This window comes from Sciurus carolinensis, chromosome 4 (genome assembly GCF_902686445.1).
Source record: "Sciurus carolinensis chromosome 4, mSciCar1.2, whole genome shotgun sequence".
Lineage (NCBI taxonomy): Eukaryota > Metazoa > Chordata > Mammalia > Rodentia > Sciuridae > Sciurus > Sciurus carolinensis.
In genome coordinates, this window is record NC_062216.1 from 155,009,003 (window position 1) to 155,026,464 (window position 17,462).

The 17,462-nt window shown below is 40.3% G+C and overlaps 1 protein-coding gene across 16 annotated transcripts in view; it reads right to left on the reverse strand.

The window, feature by feature from the left end:
* Anks1b (ankyrin repeat and sterile alpha motif domain containing 1B) overlaps positions 1–17,462 on the reverse strand; it is a 1,141,006-nt gene that overhangs the window by 64,840 nt on the left and 1,058,704 nt on the right. For 12 of the 16 annotated variants that reach the window (XM_047548158.1, XM_047548152.1, XM_047548156.1 and 9 more), the window contains 2 exons: positions 6,939–7,046; positions 4,731–4,910 (listed from right to left, as the gene is read on the reverse strand). In XM_047548158.1, the coding sequence (XP_047404114.1) occupies positions 4,731–4,910; positions 6,939–7,046 (288 nt within the window). The remainder of the gene's footprint in view (positions 1–4,730; positions 4,911–6,938; positions 7,047–17,462) is intronic. The other 4 variants (XM_047548161.1, XM_047548162.1, XM_047548160.1 and 1 more) reach the window with 1 other exon arrangement.

Sequence of the window (17,462 nt, forward strand, 5' to 3'; positions counted from 1 at the left end):
GCTTTCTGGAACATCCATACTTCTCTAGCTAACACTTTTGTATACTATGCATTTTAAAAAAGTTCTAAGTTTTATTTAAGGCAAAATTCCTCTCCTCACTTACTGTTTTATGTAACCAAGTTATAGTAGTAACATGTTGTTACCGTAAGGTATCTTTTGCAACATGCTTGTGCAACTTGAATCGATGGAGGATCCTTCTATCCTATGCTCTTCCAGGCTATGAGGGCATTTGGGGTGGATCCCTCTGAATCATGATGTATGCTCCATTGTAGACTTTGTATTTACACAATTAAGATAATCAAAAGAAATATTGCAATTCCACTCTCAATATACATTCTCAGCATGGATAACACGAGAAAAAAAAAACAGTCTTTATAGACTGCTACAGCCACCTGACCACTTGCCTTTGGCATTAACTGGTCTTGCAATGAGTCAAGGACCTTTGAATGAGGGAACGACAGGTGATATGTTAGAATTTATAGTCATCTACCTGCCTCCCTACCAACCTACCTACCCATCTGTCCATCACTTTGCACTTTGTATGCTTTCACATACATTATCTGATATACACAAACCTGCAAAGCAGGCTTTATCCACATTTCAAACATAAGGAAACTGAAGTTCAGAGACACCACATGACTTGGTCCAGGTAACACAGCTACTTTTACCAGCTATGAGGCACAGCACTCACCCACTGCGGCTCCCTTACAGGCTATTGAGAGGATTAACCATGACACCAAGTGTGGAATCGCAGGCAGGGACCTGGCCAAAGCAGTACTTCCACATGGCTTGGTTTCTACTTCCCTTTCTTTAATAATATCAAGAGAATGAACATTTGTAGAACTAATATACGTAAAGTGCTTTCAGATAAGGAAGTAATTGATCTAGTCAAACTTATTAAGTGTTACTGTTTAGATGAAGAAATATTAGACTGTCAACCGAACTGACTTTCTAATGACTTAGAAGCAATTTGGAAAAAGCCTTAAGTAGGCCTAAAATATTACCCCAGGCAATACTGTGGGTATTTCAACAAAAGCATTCAAAACACAAGGACTTGTACATTATGAATTTTCCTCACTAATATTTAAGCTAAAGTTTATAAAAAGATAAGTATTTCTCTTATTGTTGAGGAGACTTTTCTGCTTTGTAAAAATACACATACTGTTTCACTTTTCCATATGTATTTCTGTGAATTTAAGCCTTCTATAAATGGTCATAAGTTTCCACATTTGAAAAGTTCATTTCTTTCTTTCATCGGTCTGGAGAATGAGGTCCCTAAACCTTATTAATTCCATCACTCTCTTTTATTCACTGGAAGACTACTTTGACTTATTGAGAAAAACTTCTAAGGACTGCAATTAGGTCCTAAATAGTGAAAATAGTTTCTTCCTTCTGTTGTATTTCCCATATTTATATTTACTATCTCATTTCCACAGAACTCAGAATTAAATGCTCATCTGCCATGTGCTATGTGCACATCAACGCTGTGTAGGACACCTTGTTTGTGCTAAAATGAGATAAACAGATGTTGAAATACTCTGGAAATTTAAAAGCACCATGCACATTAAGGTATAATTATACAAATATGAGTGTAACATTCACTTATTAGGGTAGGAAAATGGGGAAACCTTTCAGAACTTTTGGGCTAATGAGTCCAACTTAGAATTATAGGCCAGAGAAGCTGTTTTCAGCATAGTAGGAAACTCATTGTTCAGATAAGTTTACATCATTACCTGCAGTGGTTTAAAAAATGCTACTAGCACTGAGCTCAGTTTTGTTTCTTCCACAGTTCATTTAAGACAACTCCAGAATATTGTTTATACCAGAATGAAAGCAAATAATAGTCATAATATTAGCAAATCTCCTACATTCCAAGACAGGTATTTTAAATATTGGTTCAAACTGAAAACAAGCAATTAAATACCACTGACTAATAATAACAATAATCATGAATGAACAGCCTGGGGAAAACATTTTAAGTATTTGCTAACAAGTAAATTTAAGAGGTAGAATGGACATTAAATTGATGTTTAACACTCAGCATTGGTTTTCTCACTTAAGCAAAACCCCAAACATCTGTGAAGCAGACCTTCATAAGGAAAAACTCCTGTGGGTTACCACTGCCACCAGGAGCTTAAGGGTTCTGGCCTAGGGCTAGAATTCCAAATTGCTGTAGTGTCAGCTCAGCTGAACATGCAGAAGTGGAAGGGTTTCCAAGAACATCAATCTGTCCTGGCGATTTTGCTCTCAACTGCATTCTTCTTTCTTTAAGTAAGTAAGAAAGCAAGCCTGAAGGTGGACTTCTGCATTTTAGTGGGAAACAGAGATGGGTTAGGCAAGCATTAACCAAGCTACAGTAAACCTCTTGGGAGAAACCCCTCTGGGAGAAGCCACAGACACAGCTCTGGTTGGGAGGAGGTATAACTAGCGACTGCATGCTTACAGGGATTTTGCTGATTCAAGTCTTAAGGAAGACACAACTTTATTGGCTTAACATATAACTCCAGGGAAGAACATGGTCTAGAGCAAATATTTCAGATAATTAAAAAGCAAATGATTTCAAAAATTATTAGAAGAATAAAGAAAAGGAAGATTAAGAAAAAATATCAACTGAGTGCTTGAGGGGCAGAAAAGTCATACGAATACAGCTGTTCAACACAAAATGACCGAGTATTCCAGGTTTTGACAGGCTAAAGCTTTGAAATGACACTATTTTTAAGAGAGATGAATGCATTTCTCCAGGATTCTTTTGCCTTGACAAGGTAAGAACATTCTCAAAACAAATTTAAAAACTGCAATTAACACAATCTAAAGATCCCAGAATCCTTTTTTCTTATCGATCAGATTCCTGTAGTGCTGTCTCCTATTTTCTCTGCAGCTAAAGTGCTGTATTGAACTGCAGGATTTTAGAAAGCTTCTAATAAGCTCTTGGTTGCTGATGGAGCTGATGTATCAGTCATTCGACCCCAGTTAGCACGACTGGTGGTAAACAAGCACACGGAGCTGCGCTACAGCTCATCTCATCACATTGACATCGGCCTCCTTAGCTCACTCAGCTTCTTGCTTTTCTTACCTGGGCAGATAAAAGTTTATTCAATTTTCTCAAGGCAAGACAATTTCTAAAAGGATGCACTTCTGATTGGAGTGTTAGGTCAAAGGTTTGGGCTGTTCAGAAAGTCCCCCTGTCCCTGCTTGGGAATCTCTAGAAGAAATCCTGCTAGATTATCTCTGCGTGTTCAGACACAGGCAGAGAGTAATTAATTCTTCTTAGGAAGAAAAACTGCCCTATCTGGAGAAATTTCATAAATTACAGGAGCAGATGAGACAGGTAATTCTGTCACTGAAGCTGACACAGTCAATAATAGCTAACGCTCATTAAACAACTATACTGCCTTCCCCAGGGAAGACACGGGCTCACAAAAGTCCAAGTTTGAACTAATACATAATGACCGCATGGTTCAAGGTTAAAATAAGCCGTGTCTCTGAAATGCTGTCACTGAAAAGACTGAACCACGTAAGTGATCCACAAATACTAACAAATAGCAGGAAATGAATGAATAGCCTGGGGGTAAAAGCTTTCATACTCCTTATTTAAAAGAACTTCATTGAAAACATAATAAAGATTTAAAGACAATACATAACAACAGATTGGGAAAATTATTATTTTCTCATCTCTTCTATATTTTCCATCTCCCTTCAATCTCCCAACAATGCTACTCTCCGAGAATGATTCAATATTGAGAGTGGAAAGGAGACATAGTATCCCAGTTCCTCTCTCTCCAAGGCATTTACAGGCAGAATAGCCATGGTTTCTAGAACATTCTCTTCACATTTTTCTTTTGTGATTTGTGGCAGAGAATGTTTATCAAAGGTTTTTTAAAAACAGAATCTCACCAAACAGTTGAGAAAAATATTTAACAACCAAGGCAAGGCAATTACAGTCAAATTTTCACCTCGAGATTCTCATCTTAGGTGTGGGAGGCAGAAAGAAGACTCTTAGCACATCATTTTGAACCTAGAATGAGGATGAAAAGAGTTGATTCTGCCGATAGTTGTCAATGCATCTGATCATTGAATCTCAGGCAATGCTGCAGAGCTAGCTGCCCTGCTAATGTAGCTTAAGAACAGAGCCACTGTTCAACTACGGCTAACTGAAGCTTCTGAGCAGAGATCCCACGACAGGCTAGAATGGACATACATACCAAAGAGGAAAGGTCTGACAGAGACAGAGCCCTTGTTTCAGGTGGCACTATCACTTTCAGCTATTCCAGGTGAGAAGGTGATACCACTAGTCCCAGTAGTACCATTTTACGTAACGGTAATTAACACTGTATAGAGCTAGTCGCCTCCCCAACTTCTGCCCTGTTATCCAGTGAACCAACACTTTAACATTTAGAGTTTTATTACCCATTTTATTATCCATGGTGAGTGGATTCTGTCACAATATTATTCCCTTTAGTGCAAAGACTTGGGGGTACAACGACATCAGGCATGATTTCTTCAGTAGGAATGAATAAAAGTGATACGTGTATACATTCCTCTCTTGGAAAGCTCTGTTCCAGACTAATTAGTTCAAGGGAGCAGGGAATAAAGGACACTTTATAAAAATGGTAAAATTCCAGTTAGGCATGGACAAGAAGCATCCATTGTAAGCTACTATTCAATATTCGAGTGCGTTACCTGATATGGGTGAAAGGCAAACACATCACAGAGGCTTTGGAATACCTTACCTGGGCCATCTGCCTCTCCAGTTTTGATCGGGGAATATCATCAAAGTAGTTTTCATTTCTTCTCCTCCTTGCATCGCCCTGCATGATAATGTGAGGAACGTCTAGGGAGCCACCAGTGGTGTAAGTGCTTTGGCTAAGTGATGGAGACAACTGAGGAGGAGTGTGATTACCACTGGGTTCCTGAATGGAAATACATCATGAAATAAATACCATGTTCTTGTGGCTCACCTTTGGTTTCAAAACTGCGAAATACTGACAAGACAAACTCTGGGGGGTAGGAATCAACTGAAAGGAATGGATGATATTTCACTGTTTATTTTATTAATGGCATGATCAAGTCAATACTACCCCTCCCTACTATTTCCGATCGAAGGCTTAAAATACAAAGACTCAGGCTCTGTTTTCTTAAACCAGCATCATGGCTGACCTCAGGAGGGAGCCCCGCTTCTGCCAGGCACCCTGCACACTATCACACGTATTTACGAGGAAACGGGGCAGTGTGTCCTCACCACGGTAGATGCCATGATGAGAAGCTAAAATGGGACCCAATGGGTCTTGATCCTCCACCAAAGAGTCGTGTGACAACAGGACTGGGAAGAGGACACAGCATGGCAACACAGCATGTCACATGACATACAGACTGCAGAGCAATGCATATACTTTTCAATGGCAAAGACAACTTGAGCTAGAAACTGGCCAGGTGTAAGGTAAGGGGAGGCAGTTGGTCGGGCTCCAGTGTTTGCAGGTAAGAAGAGGACTGGGATCAGGCCGAGTCTGTAGACCATTTATTTCTCCCTGAGATGTTGTGAACCTCCTTGGACGGATTTAGGTCCTAAACTTTTGCTTGGGAATCTCTGTCTTTGATCAGTTTGCTGTTTCCTTAGTCTCTTCTGGGGACTTAGAGTGAGAGGTTTAGAAGGGAAAGGCCAGGGCGCAGAGTACACAGCTGGGAGCTCCTCCTCTCAGCAGTTATTCAGCCTGACCACACTGATGGTGCCTACGGCTTCCTCCCCTTCCATGCAGCAAACGGAGGGCAGGGCGGGTGGATAAGCCCTTTCTAGCTTTATCCCCCATCCCCAACCAATTTACTGGAGACTCCTCTGGGGAGGGGGGAAAAATGAGTCCTATTTCTACTTTGACTGTTCCCTAAGCCCTTAAGTAGCCTCCAAATAGCCCAGTGTATCCCAGCTCCCCCAGTGATCAATTTTCCTCCTGGCTCCCTCCTGAAGTCAGTTCTCCTGCATTCCATGAAACCTCCGTATATTTTCTTCTCCTTCAAAGCTGAATCACACTTAACATCTTCACAGCTCCTGCCCTGACTGACCCTCTGCCGCCCTGTCGCTTGCTTGCCGCTTGCTTGCCGCTTGCTGAAGTTCATGATAAGAGGCGTTTCATGCAGGCAGAGTAATGTCTAAGGGCCACGCTTCTGTTTAGCTTGCTATGGCTATTTTTTCTGACACCTGCAGGAAGGGAATCAGAAGCCATCAAGGGCAGGACTTGGCACAGAGAATTGAGTGGGAACTCTGCCTTGCAGAGGGATCTTGAGTTTTGGATGAATTTTAGAAAAGATCCTGTCGGGTCATGAGAACCAGGGGCTGGCGCCTGCTCCTTGCCACGGCCATTTGCCTAGAATCATCTCTCTGCCCCATCTTTCTTGTCCTCCTTGCCCATCTACTTTACCTTCTAGGTTTCTCTCTGGTTTTTCTTCCCCATAACTCTAAAACACAGCTGAAAGGGATACATATAATTTATTAAATAACATTTTGGATTCTCTGTTCTTGATTTTTGCAGTGAGTAAAAATGGTCAATTTTCACTTCTTGAAAATGGAGGACCCTGAGGTTAATTTTAAATTGATCTTTACTTAACTATGATTCTTGATCGATTTCCTTTCTGTGGGCTTGAAGAGTCTCACAGAAAACTCATTTCCTCTCTCTTGGTGTAGATGGGAATGTGGGCTACAGGTGAAGGAGCGGTTCTTTAGAGGAGTGGTTTGTCAGACTGAGTCCCATTATAGATAAATGTCTAAATCTCTAAAACATGTATTCAAGTAATTGGCAAAGGCAAGTCCTGTTTTAAAGGAAGATTGTTTTTTATACAGATAAGCTACATAGAAAACAGCCTATATTTCTATTGCTTCAGCCATTTTATTGCACAAAATAATTATTGGGGATGGAGGCAGAGAACAAAATGAACGTGGTGGCACTTACCCTGAGGGTGATGGACCGAGGGGGCTTCTGTGGAGGGTCGTCGTGCAGCCTGTCTCCCAGAGATGCCAAAATGCGTTTCCTGTGGCCAATCAAATTGATTTTTAAAACCTGAAACAACATGTATTTGGGTTAAATATTTCATTTGAGAAAAAAATACATCTTTATATGTCTTAAAACATGAGGAGTGCAAAGTTAGCCTTCTTTTTCCGTGAGAGATGGAGTGTGAAGTCAGAAGGACACTTGGGTCCAGAAAGGTAGGAAGGAGTAGCACCCAGCAGATCTGGGTGGAAAGAGAAAGCAGAGAGGGTTCTCCTTGGCCTCCCGCTGCCCAGAGTCCTGTGCTACATAGCAGCCTTGAGACCCTTCAAAAATACAAATAAACTCTTATCACTAACCAGCTAACAACTCTCCAATGGCTTCCTGTTGCTCTTAGAATAAAATCTGAGCCCTCACTTGGCCTCAAAGTCAATAGGTCTGGTTCCCTCTGTCTCTCTCCATGTCCTTGCCTCCCTGCCTCCACTCAGGATGCTCAGTAACGCAGGCCTAAGAGACCATGCCTTAAACACCCCATACTCAATCTGGCCTTGGGGCTTCCAGCCCTGCCCATCCATCTGCCTGGAATGCTTTTGGGATAATCAGAGACTTCTCATCCTCCCACTGCTCAAACATGTCTCCACGGAAAGGCCTTTCCCAGCCTGTCCACGAAAAGAGCTTCACCCCAGCCCCCAGCAGGTGCTACCCTATGACCCTCTTTGTGTCATTCTTTGAAATAATTTTACTCACAGGCTGAGTGCACATGCTCCCGACATGTGCTTCCTGAGAACAGGACACTAGGATATACTTATCCTTATTCTTTTCTCAAACCTAAAGCAATGCTCGGAAGAACAGCTCAATGAATAGGAAAGAACGGATATTAATAAGGATGGAAGCAGCAACACTGGAGTTAGAATCGAGCACTGCCTACTTGACTGAGTCTCTCTGGGACTGAACTTTCAGTCTGACAGTACTGCAAAGGCACCTGTCCAGATGTCAGAGAAAACCGAGAGCTGCAGGGAGCCTCAATCCCCAATTTGTTCTGGTGCTTTACAAACGCTACCCCTTCCAACCTCCCAACATCTCTATCTAGAAGATGCCTTCTTGCTTTACAGATTGGGAAACTGGGCACAGAGTGGTTAAGTCACCCATCCAAGAGCCAGTCCATGGTGACTCTGGGATCTGAAGCAGGTTTGCCCAATTACAAAGCTCATTTTTTCTCAAAGGCATATACTGCAAAGTTTCAGGACATCTCTAAATATAACTGAGTTTTTAAAACAATATATTGTAAATCTACTTATAAAAAAATGTATTTACCCTTTCCTACCCATGTATTATTCTGGGATATAACAACTCTTGTTCGGTGAATGGTTTCCAAAGTCATTACTCAGAGTGTAATTTCCCCCTCTTCTTTATGTTTTAAAGCATAGGGGTAGGCAATTCTTTACATATATCCTGTGCTACCTTAAATTTTTATTTGCCTGCTTGCCAGCCTTTCTGTCTAAATTGGTTTATATTCTAAATAGCACTCTGCCTTACGCCTTTTCCATCCATCCTTGCCTCCTGCCTCTTGACCAAGGTGAATGGCTATATACACCCAATCTCTATGATTTGATAAATCCTAATCTTTGCAAATCTGTTTCCCCAAAGCAGCTCTTCTTTCCCCTAGATCATTTTAGTTGACTTTCTCTGGACAATCTTCCATCCTATTACAATTCTTTAAGATTAGTTGGAAAAACGGTGCACAATATTGCAGGCATAAGTGAACCATGACTCTGTGTTTGAATAGGAGACTGTTTTCTGCCTTCAATGCCCTCTTTAAAATGTTCTTTTTAAGCACACCTAATTTCTGTCCAATCTTTCAGCTGCAGTAGGAATACTAAGGGAAAGCCATATGCTAACTATAAAATCTCTTAATTTTGGAATAGCTGAGAGTTCAAAACCTTTTAATCTTGGGGAATGGTCTGAATTATTTCTTGAATTCCTTATTTTACACTTGTCCATGCAGAAGCCCATCTGCTATCCTTCAGCCCACTCACGAGTCCCTGCGTTGTCTTTCTGCATTTATATTAATGGGCTTGGCATTTTACTACCTGGAAGAGCTTAGCAGTTTTTGTTTTTTTTTTTAAATCTGGAAATTTCACTATGTACTCCTTTCAGATGATTTATAAATATGCTAAGTAAGTGTGGTCCCAGTGCTGATTACTTGCAGGCAGCATTATTTATAGGACTCACAGAAATGCCCTTACATTCTTGCATTGTTTCTTTTGCTTAAGCATCAAGATCAAAGTATTCCCCCATCTCAGAAAAATACAACAGTAACCTTTTCAAAGGTATTTTGCAAGTCTAAGTACACTATGTTTCCTGATTCCCTTTCATTCTCATTCTGAATTACTTTGCCAAAGGCTTCTATTGGATATAAATTCCGCCTATAAAATTCCCACCGCCTTCTCCCAGGAGGTGACTGGACCTGATGCTGACGGAGCTACCTTGGGGCCCTGAGTCCTGCTAAGAAATACTGTTATAGTAATAAACACATTCAAATTATTTTGACAAACAACTGGCACTAAATAACAAATAACTGTGGTAAAACGGAGCTGATGCAACCTCTGTTGTTGCTTCTCAGTTATTCTCCACAGCTCGTTTGTGGGCAAGTGCCTCCTCTGATCTTGGTTTCTTATCTAGAGCATGAGGAAACTTTAATGCTGGTATCCAAGATGGGGAGATGAAGAATAAGGGTGTGAGAATAGCCATTACGTTAAAGATGCACCCTTCACAGAGTGCTTGGTCCAGCTAGTGGACTCTGAGGGTGCATTGTAATCTTGACCCACAAAAATGAGAACTTGGTTGTTTTCATCAGTTAATCATGTCAAAAAATAAGCTGGTGCTTTACATAAAGAGATCTGGCTAACCTTGGAAAATCTCTCATTAAAGTAGCTTATCCTGGTAGGAGTGTGTGTGATTTCTAGCTCCTAGTTTGATTTTAGACCTACTTCAAAAGGAAGCTATTCTTTCAACCACATCGTTTAATCGTCAACAGGAGGGAAAGTGAGGGGCTCCCTCCTCAGTACTGGGAGTGTCCCATGGCTGCCTTCCATAGAACAACAAGGAGAGAGTGGGCAGATAAAAAGGTAATAAATTAACATAGACTGATGGGTTATATTAAGAACAGCGGGTCATGCTCCTTTTTCTTTCTTTCTTTCTGTTTATCAGAAATGACCTCATCTCACGGAAGACAGTGGACAATAACTCCCATCTATTGAACACTTGCTATGCTCTAGTTCCATATTATATTTGTGCTAGAAACTGTGTGTGCATTTTATATATATATGAAAATCTCATTCATTCCTTAATATAACATTCTCACCCTCATTTGGAAGATGCAAAGCCTGCAACTCAGAAGTGCAGAGGCACTTGTCTAAGGCCACACCACCCAGAGGCACCATGGCTGTGGTCTGCTCTTTGCCACTCCCCAAGCTCCTCTTGCTCTTCACCTCTATACCTTGTGACCTTGGCTACACCAGTGCTTAGGCCACTGTCATGCTTCTTTAGGATGGTGCCTCTTATTTTGATGGATCATGTTTAAAACATTTCTATTTCAGCCATCTGAAATCATTAAAATAATTCGGTTTTGGATAAGGTTCATAGTAGTGTTCAAGTTTCAGGTCAAATGAGCAGGTACCTCACAGAATTCCCTGGGAAAATACATATATTGACCAAGGACAGGAAACTTTCACCACTGAAGATTCCATCAAGTTGGCTAATACTGGAGTGGAAGACGGGGTAACGTTTCGCTTTGAAACTCCCACGCTGGCAGTGAGAAATCCAATTGGTGACACAGTCACACAGAGAATATTCCAAAGAAAGCAAGTCATCACAGAAAAGTCAAGTCCAAAGGCAACCAGGTTGTCCTTGAGTGAGAACAGCTGGACCTCCGAAGATCTCTGTAATCAGAATTCTAAAGCAGCGTTCCTACTGCTCCAGGCACATCACCAATTGCCTGCAAACTTTTGGTTTTCCAAAAACAAAACACAGACCCAAAGTAACAGCTATTGTGGCAAAGGTTAATTCTGCAGAGATCTCATTACTGCTTGGGTGCAAGTTAACAAGGGAGTGCACAAGGAACCCAGTGGGTGTAAACTAATGGTAATATGCTGGGGAATTAGTCATTTTAAGAAATTGAGGTTATTAAGTTCAGTGCAAAAAACAAAATATTAACTTTCTGCCACAAATTAGTTGGAGGATTCAGGGGGGAAACTTGACTAACAGAGCTAACAATATTGGGGAGAATGGGAGGACAGCTGCATGGTCAAACCATTAACTAAGAAAAAATAACTATATATATGAGCATAAGAATGTGGTTCCAACTGTAGAGTTCCCATGGATAAGAGATAAATTACTAATTTTTTTTTACATTTTTTATTATACAGTATAGTTCCTGCATGTTTTTAAAATGGTTTTCACTATAACTATCAGAGGAAAAATGTGGGCCAATGGCAAAAAATATTGGTGAAACAACATGGGCCTCCAGGAATCTTCCCCAGTGTAAACTAAACAGGACAACTTCAGACACCCCACTGCAAATCAGGTCAGCAGGAGATACTCTGTGCTGAGTGACAATGCTATAATGTTATGTCACTGTCATTTACATGCCTGAGTTTAGCTGGGGAATTCTGAAGGAAAATATCATGACGTTACTCTGCACTGAATAGCTCACATCAGAATATATGTCCTAGAAAAGCTGAAAGTCAGCACACTTACAACTTTTTTCTTTTTAAATTTAATGCGATATAAATTAAACATGTTGAATTTAATATGATGTAAATTAAACATGTTTTTCCTTATTTTCATTTCAGAAATTGAACAATGTTTTGATTATAATAACGATATTGCTTTCCCATTGCAGATACTTTATAAAATACAGAGAAAAATAAGACAAGTTATCCATAGACTATTAACATTTGGTTATATTTTCTTTCATTTTCCCCTGGTGGCTATGTTTTGTGGTGGCCATATTGTATGTACAATTTTTACCTCAATTTTTTCACTTAATGTTAAAGCTAAAGAACTCTTCTCCATACACACCTGAGTACACATTTTAAGTAACCCCACACAATATTGCTTCAGAGAAGCATTGCATATTGTTTCCTTTATTGTTGGAAATACAGTTTGTGCTTCTTTTTTGTTTATCGACTGTTCCACATGCTTTAAAAGATCCTGTTATCCTACAATTTCCATTTTCTTTGTCATTTTCAAGAGACACAATATGGGAAGCACTAATGAAACTGCAAGAATGCATGTTGAGTCACAAAGGAAAATCATGTAGCGACAGTCTGTTTCCATGTTCTGCATGAAATCTCAATCCGTTTACTGCCGGCTGGACTAAGTCCTCTGGGGGAAAATCACAAATCCACATAATGTTCCTCACTGTCACATTTTGCGTTTGTTATATTTTGGGATTCAGATTTAGCTGACAGACGTGAAATAGCACATGTAGCTGGAATTCTCCAGAGATTACACATGCAGCAATGCTGAGCACACGGCGATTTTAGTGATCACTGTCATGGGACTGCATCCTTTTTATTTATGGACTTTTATTTAAGGAGGGGAGGGAAAAGCTTCATTCTGCATTTGAAAACTCTTCCATTCTGGGGAGTTACATGATTCCCCCTTTCCTTTCTGGATATTGGCCAACTGAAGAGTGCAGCTCCCATCTACATCTGTAGCGCTCATCTGGCTTCAGGGTGGCCTCTTCTGCCAAAGTTGCAAGTGTTCCCAGGAGTTCTGGTGTTCTTAAATGGTGAGAATGGAAGTTCAGGTCTGTTCCACCAGAAGCTTTGTTCTCATCTATTGGACTGAAATTGCAATTAAATAGGAAAGCTCTCCCCATTCCCGGTAATCATTCCTAAATGCTTTCAGCCTGAGAGCATCAAGGCCTATATACCTGTAGATCATCCTGTCTCAATTCTACAATTCCAGAGATTCTCATTTGAACTCACATCCAAGTTTTGACTATGACACTTTCTCTCTCATTTACTGACATACAATGATCCTGTCTGGAACAGTATGGTGGAGGGAAGGACCTCAGGAGCAGTCATGATGTTTGGTTCTTTCTCTGACTCTCCTAGCCAAGTGATCTCTCACACCTTGGAGTTGTGATATAAAAGGAACAGTGACACTCTCATTCAACAAATATTTACTGAATGCCTTTCAAACATAGCCATCATGTTAAGGAAGTTGTGAGCTATGAAGAATAAATATTCAGTTCTCTGGGACTCTCAATATAGGAAGCAGAAAAATATAAAGGAAGTATGTGTGCATATATTCTTTCTCTCTTTCATCCATCTATCCATCTACCTAAATATTCATCCCTCACAGCCTTCCCAGTCTAAAAAGGATTCCTGAGGATTAAAAGAGAATGACTAGGAAGGTACCCTAGAAACTTATGATTTCTAGCAGTGTATTAAGGTATTTCTCCTTATATATAATAGAAACTTAAAACTTATCCTGTCCTTGAATAACCCTATTAGCAATATTTTGGATATTATCTTTGCTACTTAAAAGTGCTATTATGGATGTCTCTGAGTAGATTTTAAATCAGGAACTATGCTTTTCACACCTCCAGCCCTCTCTCTTTTATCTTTTGCCCCACACATGCACACCTCTGCATATTCTAGAAGATCCTTGCTCTCCTTTCTCATCAACTCTTGTAAAGATGAAATCAAGATCCACCCAAAGCCTTCCTCTCTTACCTTACATTACATCAACCTCTTTCTCCGAATTTCTCTAGTATTGTAAGCTGCTGTCGACCAGGCAGCTGCTAGCTCTCCTGTTAAGTGGATGTATCTTACCTGATACGCTCTGGACTATATGCTCTGGGAAGTCAGATACGGTACCCTTGCATTCTAGGGTCCCTCTTAGCATCTAGTGCACAGCACCCTTAGGAGGTCACCCCTGACATCTCAACTCTGAGCCCTTTCAAGGTGGACAACAGATGAAGCAGGGATATATCTCTGAAAGGCAAGGAGAAAAGGAAAAGGACACTCACATCTTATTTCTTTCCCTTGCTACTCTCAAGCTCCTTCTGAGCTTCAGCTCCTTTATACAGTCTTCCCACAGGTGATGTAAATTCTAATTCCTCTTTACCTCTACTCCATCTAAAAATATTCCTCCGACTAAATTTTTCAAATCTCCTTTTCCTTCTCTTATTACTTTTCAAAGTAATTGCTATGAAGTAATCAGTAAATAACAGTTTGTATCACAGATGCCAACAAAATACAATTGTATTTACCTTGTGAAGGAAAAGAGGTTCCAAATTATATAGCTTCAGAGAAAGCAAAGGATAGTGAGAAAGAGGAGGGGGAAATATGTGTTTCTACCATAGTCTGTCTCAATTAACAGGAAACACTAATTTTGAGGAAATGAGATAATCTTTGCATGGAAGAGAGACCTTAATGGTATAATTGCCTCTGAGTATTTAAGGGTTCTGGAGGCACAAAGCCTTCTTTGTAATCAATGAGAATCTTAGGCTTACTTGTAAAGCTCTCTGAATTACCTCTTGATGAAGGTACTAATTTTCTGATTATATTTTCACATAAACATTGCTCCAGAAGATTAAAAAAAATAAAGACACAAATAACCAACCAATCAGTTCCTAACTAATTTCTCTGTAAGTTACTTTTAAGTACAGCTTGCTGAAAGTTGGGTTTTCATAGGAGAAATTTGGTTTGCATTTCTCAATAACCCAATCAGCGGGATTACTGAAGGAATAATTTGTTACAAAATAAAATGGAAAATATGTGCAATATGTGCAATATCCCACATCTGAAGTTATTCTTGGAGATGTGATGATGTGCTAACAGCATTTGAAAACTGCAGTTTTATTAGTACATAAAAATGTTCTGCATCTTAAAAAGTATAGACTATTGTTTTGTTTATATTTTGCTAACCGCACAAGATTTTTGTAGCTGTTGAGGATATTTTCCAAATTACTTTCCTTCAACTTTTGAGATCACAAAATTTAGGATCAATTATATTGTATGACTGATGATCTCAGTACTGTAAATGAAATTACAGCTATTAAAATTCATTATTAGCAAATTTCTATAAGTATAAAGTAAACTGAAATATGTAAAATATGTGAACATACCCTGTTATGGTTTGGATTATGAGGTGCCCCCCATAAGTTCCCATGTTAATGCAAGAATGTTAAGAGATAAAAGATTGGATTATGAGAGCTGTAACCTAATCCATCCTAGTGTGAATGGACTGGGGGGTAACTATAGGCAGGCGGGGCATGGCTGGACGAGGTGGGCCTCTTGGGGTGTGTCCTGGAGGGTTCACCTTCCCTGGCTCCCCCCTCCCTGCCACTTCCTGACCCTGCAAGGAGCTGAGCAGCTTTCCTCCACTGCTCCCTTCCCGCATGATGTTCTGCCTCACGCTGGGCCCAGGGCAAAGCAATGGAGTTGGTCATCTATGGAGTGAGTCTTCTGAAACCACGTACTCCAAATAAACTTTCTCTCCTCCAAGTTTTTCATGTGAGACATTTTGGTCTCAGTGACAAAAAGCTAACTAAAATATAACCATATCTGCAAAGAGAGGCTATAAGACAAACTGAATTGCAAGAGACAATACAAGGTAAGTGAGGGCCTGGTTATTCAATTTTTGGATTATAAATGGTCTTTTCTGCTCTGTTACAGCTCCGCCTCTCTCTTGCTTTTTAGCTACTTTATGTCATATAACACCCTCCACCAGAGGATAGTGAAAGAGGCAATGAATTCAATCCAGTCAATTCTGTTTCCTGTCAGCAGCTCTGATAAAGGAATTTGATGTGGGAGGAGATCAAAATCTATCTAGGGCTGGGGATATAGCTCAGTTGGTAGAGTGCTTGCCTCGTAAGCACAAAGCCCTGGGTTCAATCCCCAGCACCACAAAAAAAAAAAAAAAAAAAAAAAAATCTATCTGAAACTAGCTAAAATCCAGGTTTTAAAAAGGCATCCACGGATTTTACTGAGCCCAGCTATACTATAGTGCTAGAGAACTGGGTGTCCACTGTGCCCATTAATGCTGAGAAAAAGAATGTTTAAGGGCTTAAAAGTGTACTTCTAGGGAAAATAGATGATGTTTGTCCCAAACATAGGTTCAACATGAGAAAGAACAGAGGGTGACAGTGACAGATTTCTTATCACCCCTTTACTTCCATCGTCACCACCTCCCCGCCTACCACTGTCCTCTTCCGTATCTCCTGGACAGTTGCATGCAGAATAAAACTGGGAATTGCTTTACAGCCATTAGGATGGCCAGAATAGAAAGGCAGATAATGCCAAATGGTGGTGAAGATGTAGGTAGGGGCACAGGAGCCCTTGAATTGCTGGTCGGAATAAAAAGTGGCATAGCTGCTTTTGGAACACTGCCAGTCTCTTGAAAATATGACTCAGTTTCTTAAAATACAACCCATCAAGTCCACTCCTTGCTAGCCATCCAAGAGGAATGAAAACATATGTCCACCCAAAGATCTGTTCATGAATGTTTAAAAAGCATTACTCACAACAGCTGAAAATTTGAAGCCATCCAAATGTCCCACGACCTGGTGAAGGGCTAAGTAAAACATGGCATATTCATGCAGTGTCTATAGCTCAGTAAGCAAAGGGAATGGGCTACAGGTACAGGCTACAGCATGTGTGGACCTCCAAAACCTTCTGCTAAGTCAAAGAAGCCAGACACACAGAACTGTGTATTGTATGATCCCATTTATATGATGTCTCTAGAAAATACAAAACTATATAGAGCAGATCTGTGGTTGCCTGGGGTGGGAATGGGAGTGGAGACTGACTACAATGGATGTGAGGAACTTTTTGGAATGATGAAAATAGTCTAAAACTGAACTGGGTTGATGCTGGACAGTATAAGTTTACTAAAACCTACTGAACCATATGCTTAAGAATAGGCAATTATAATGATCTGTAATTATGTTACTATTAGTAAAGCTGTTTTTAGAAAAGGAGGATGCGGGGAGAAGGTATTTAGTGCCCAGAAGGCATGGTGTAAATTAGGTCATTCCTGAAGGCTATAATTCAAGTTGCTCCAGAGAGAGATCTCTGTTCTCCAGGAATGTACTGGGTGTCAGATGCCCAGTTCATCTCCAGGGAAATGTGATCTACAGGGTCACTTTGTAGTAAGAGTCTACTCCTAATGGATGACTAACATATTCTCTGTCGTGTGTACACAATAAATTAGTACTGACTTCCCATATAAGGGTGCATTTTTTGAGCTTATTAATTCTGGCCACAACACGTTGGTAAAAATGCTAATACTTTCTAAATACTTAGAACAAATGGCTTGTGAATGTTTAAAAAGAGTGTAGTCATCACTGAGCACCAACACGGGTTCTTTACTTGGGGGTAAAGGGTGACGATAATGAGATGACCCTTACGATCTAGAATAAGGTTGCATTCTGGGGACTAAATGATCACATCAACAGTGTGAATGGAG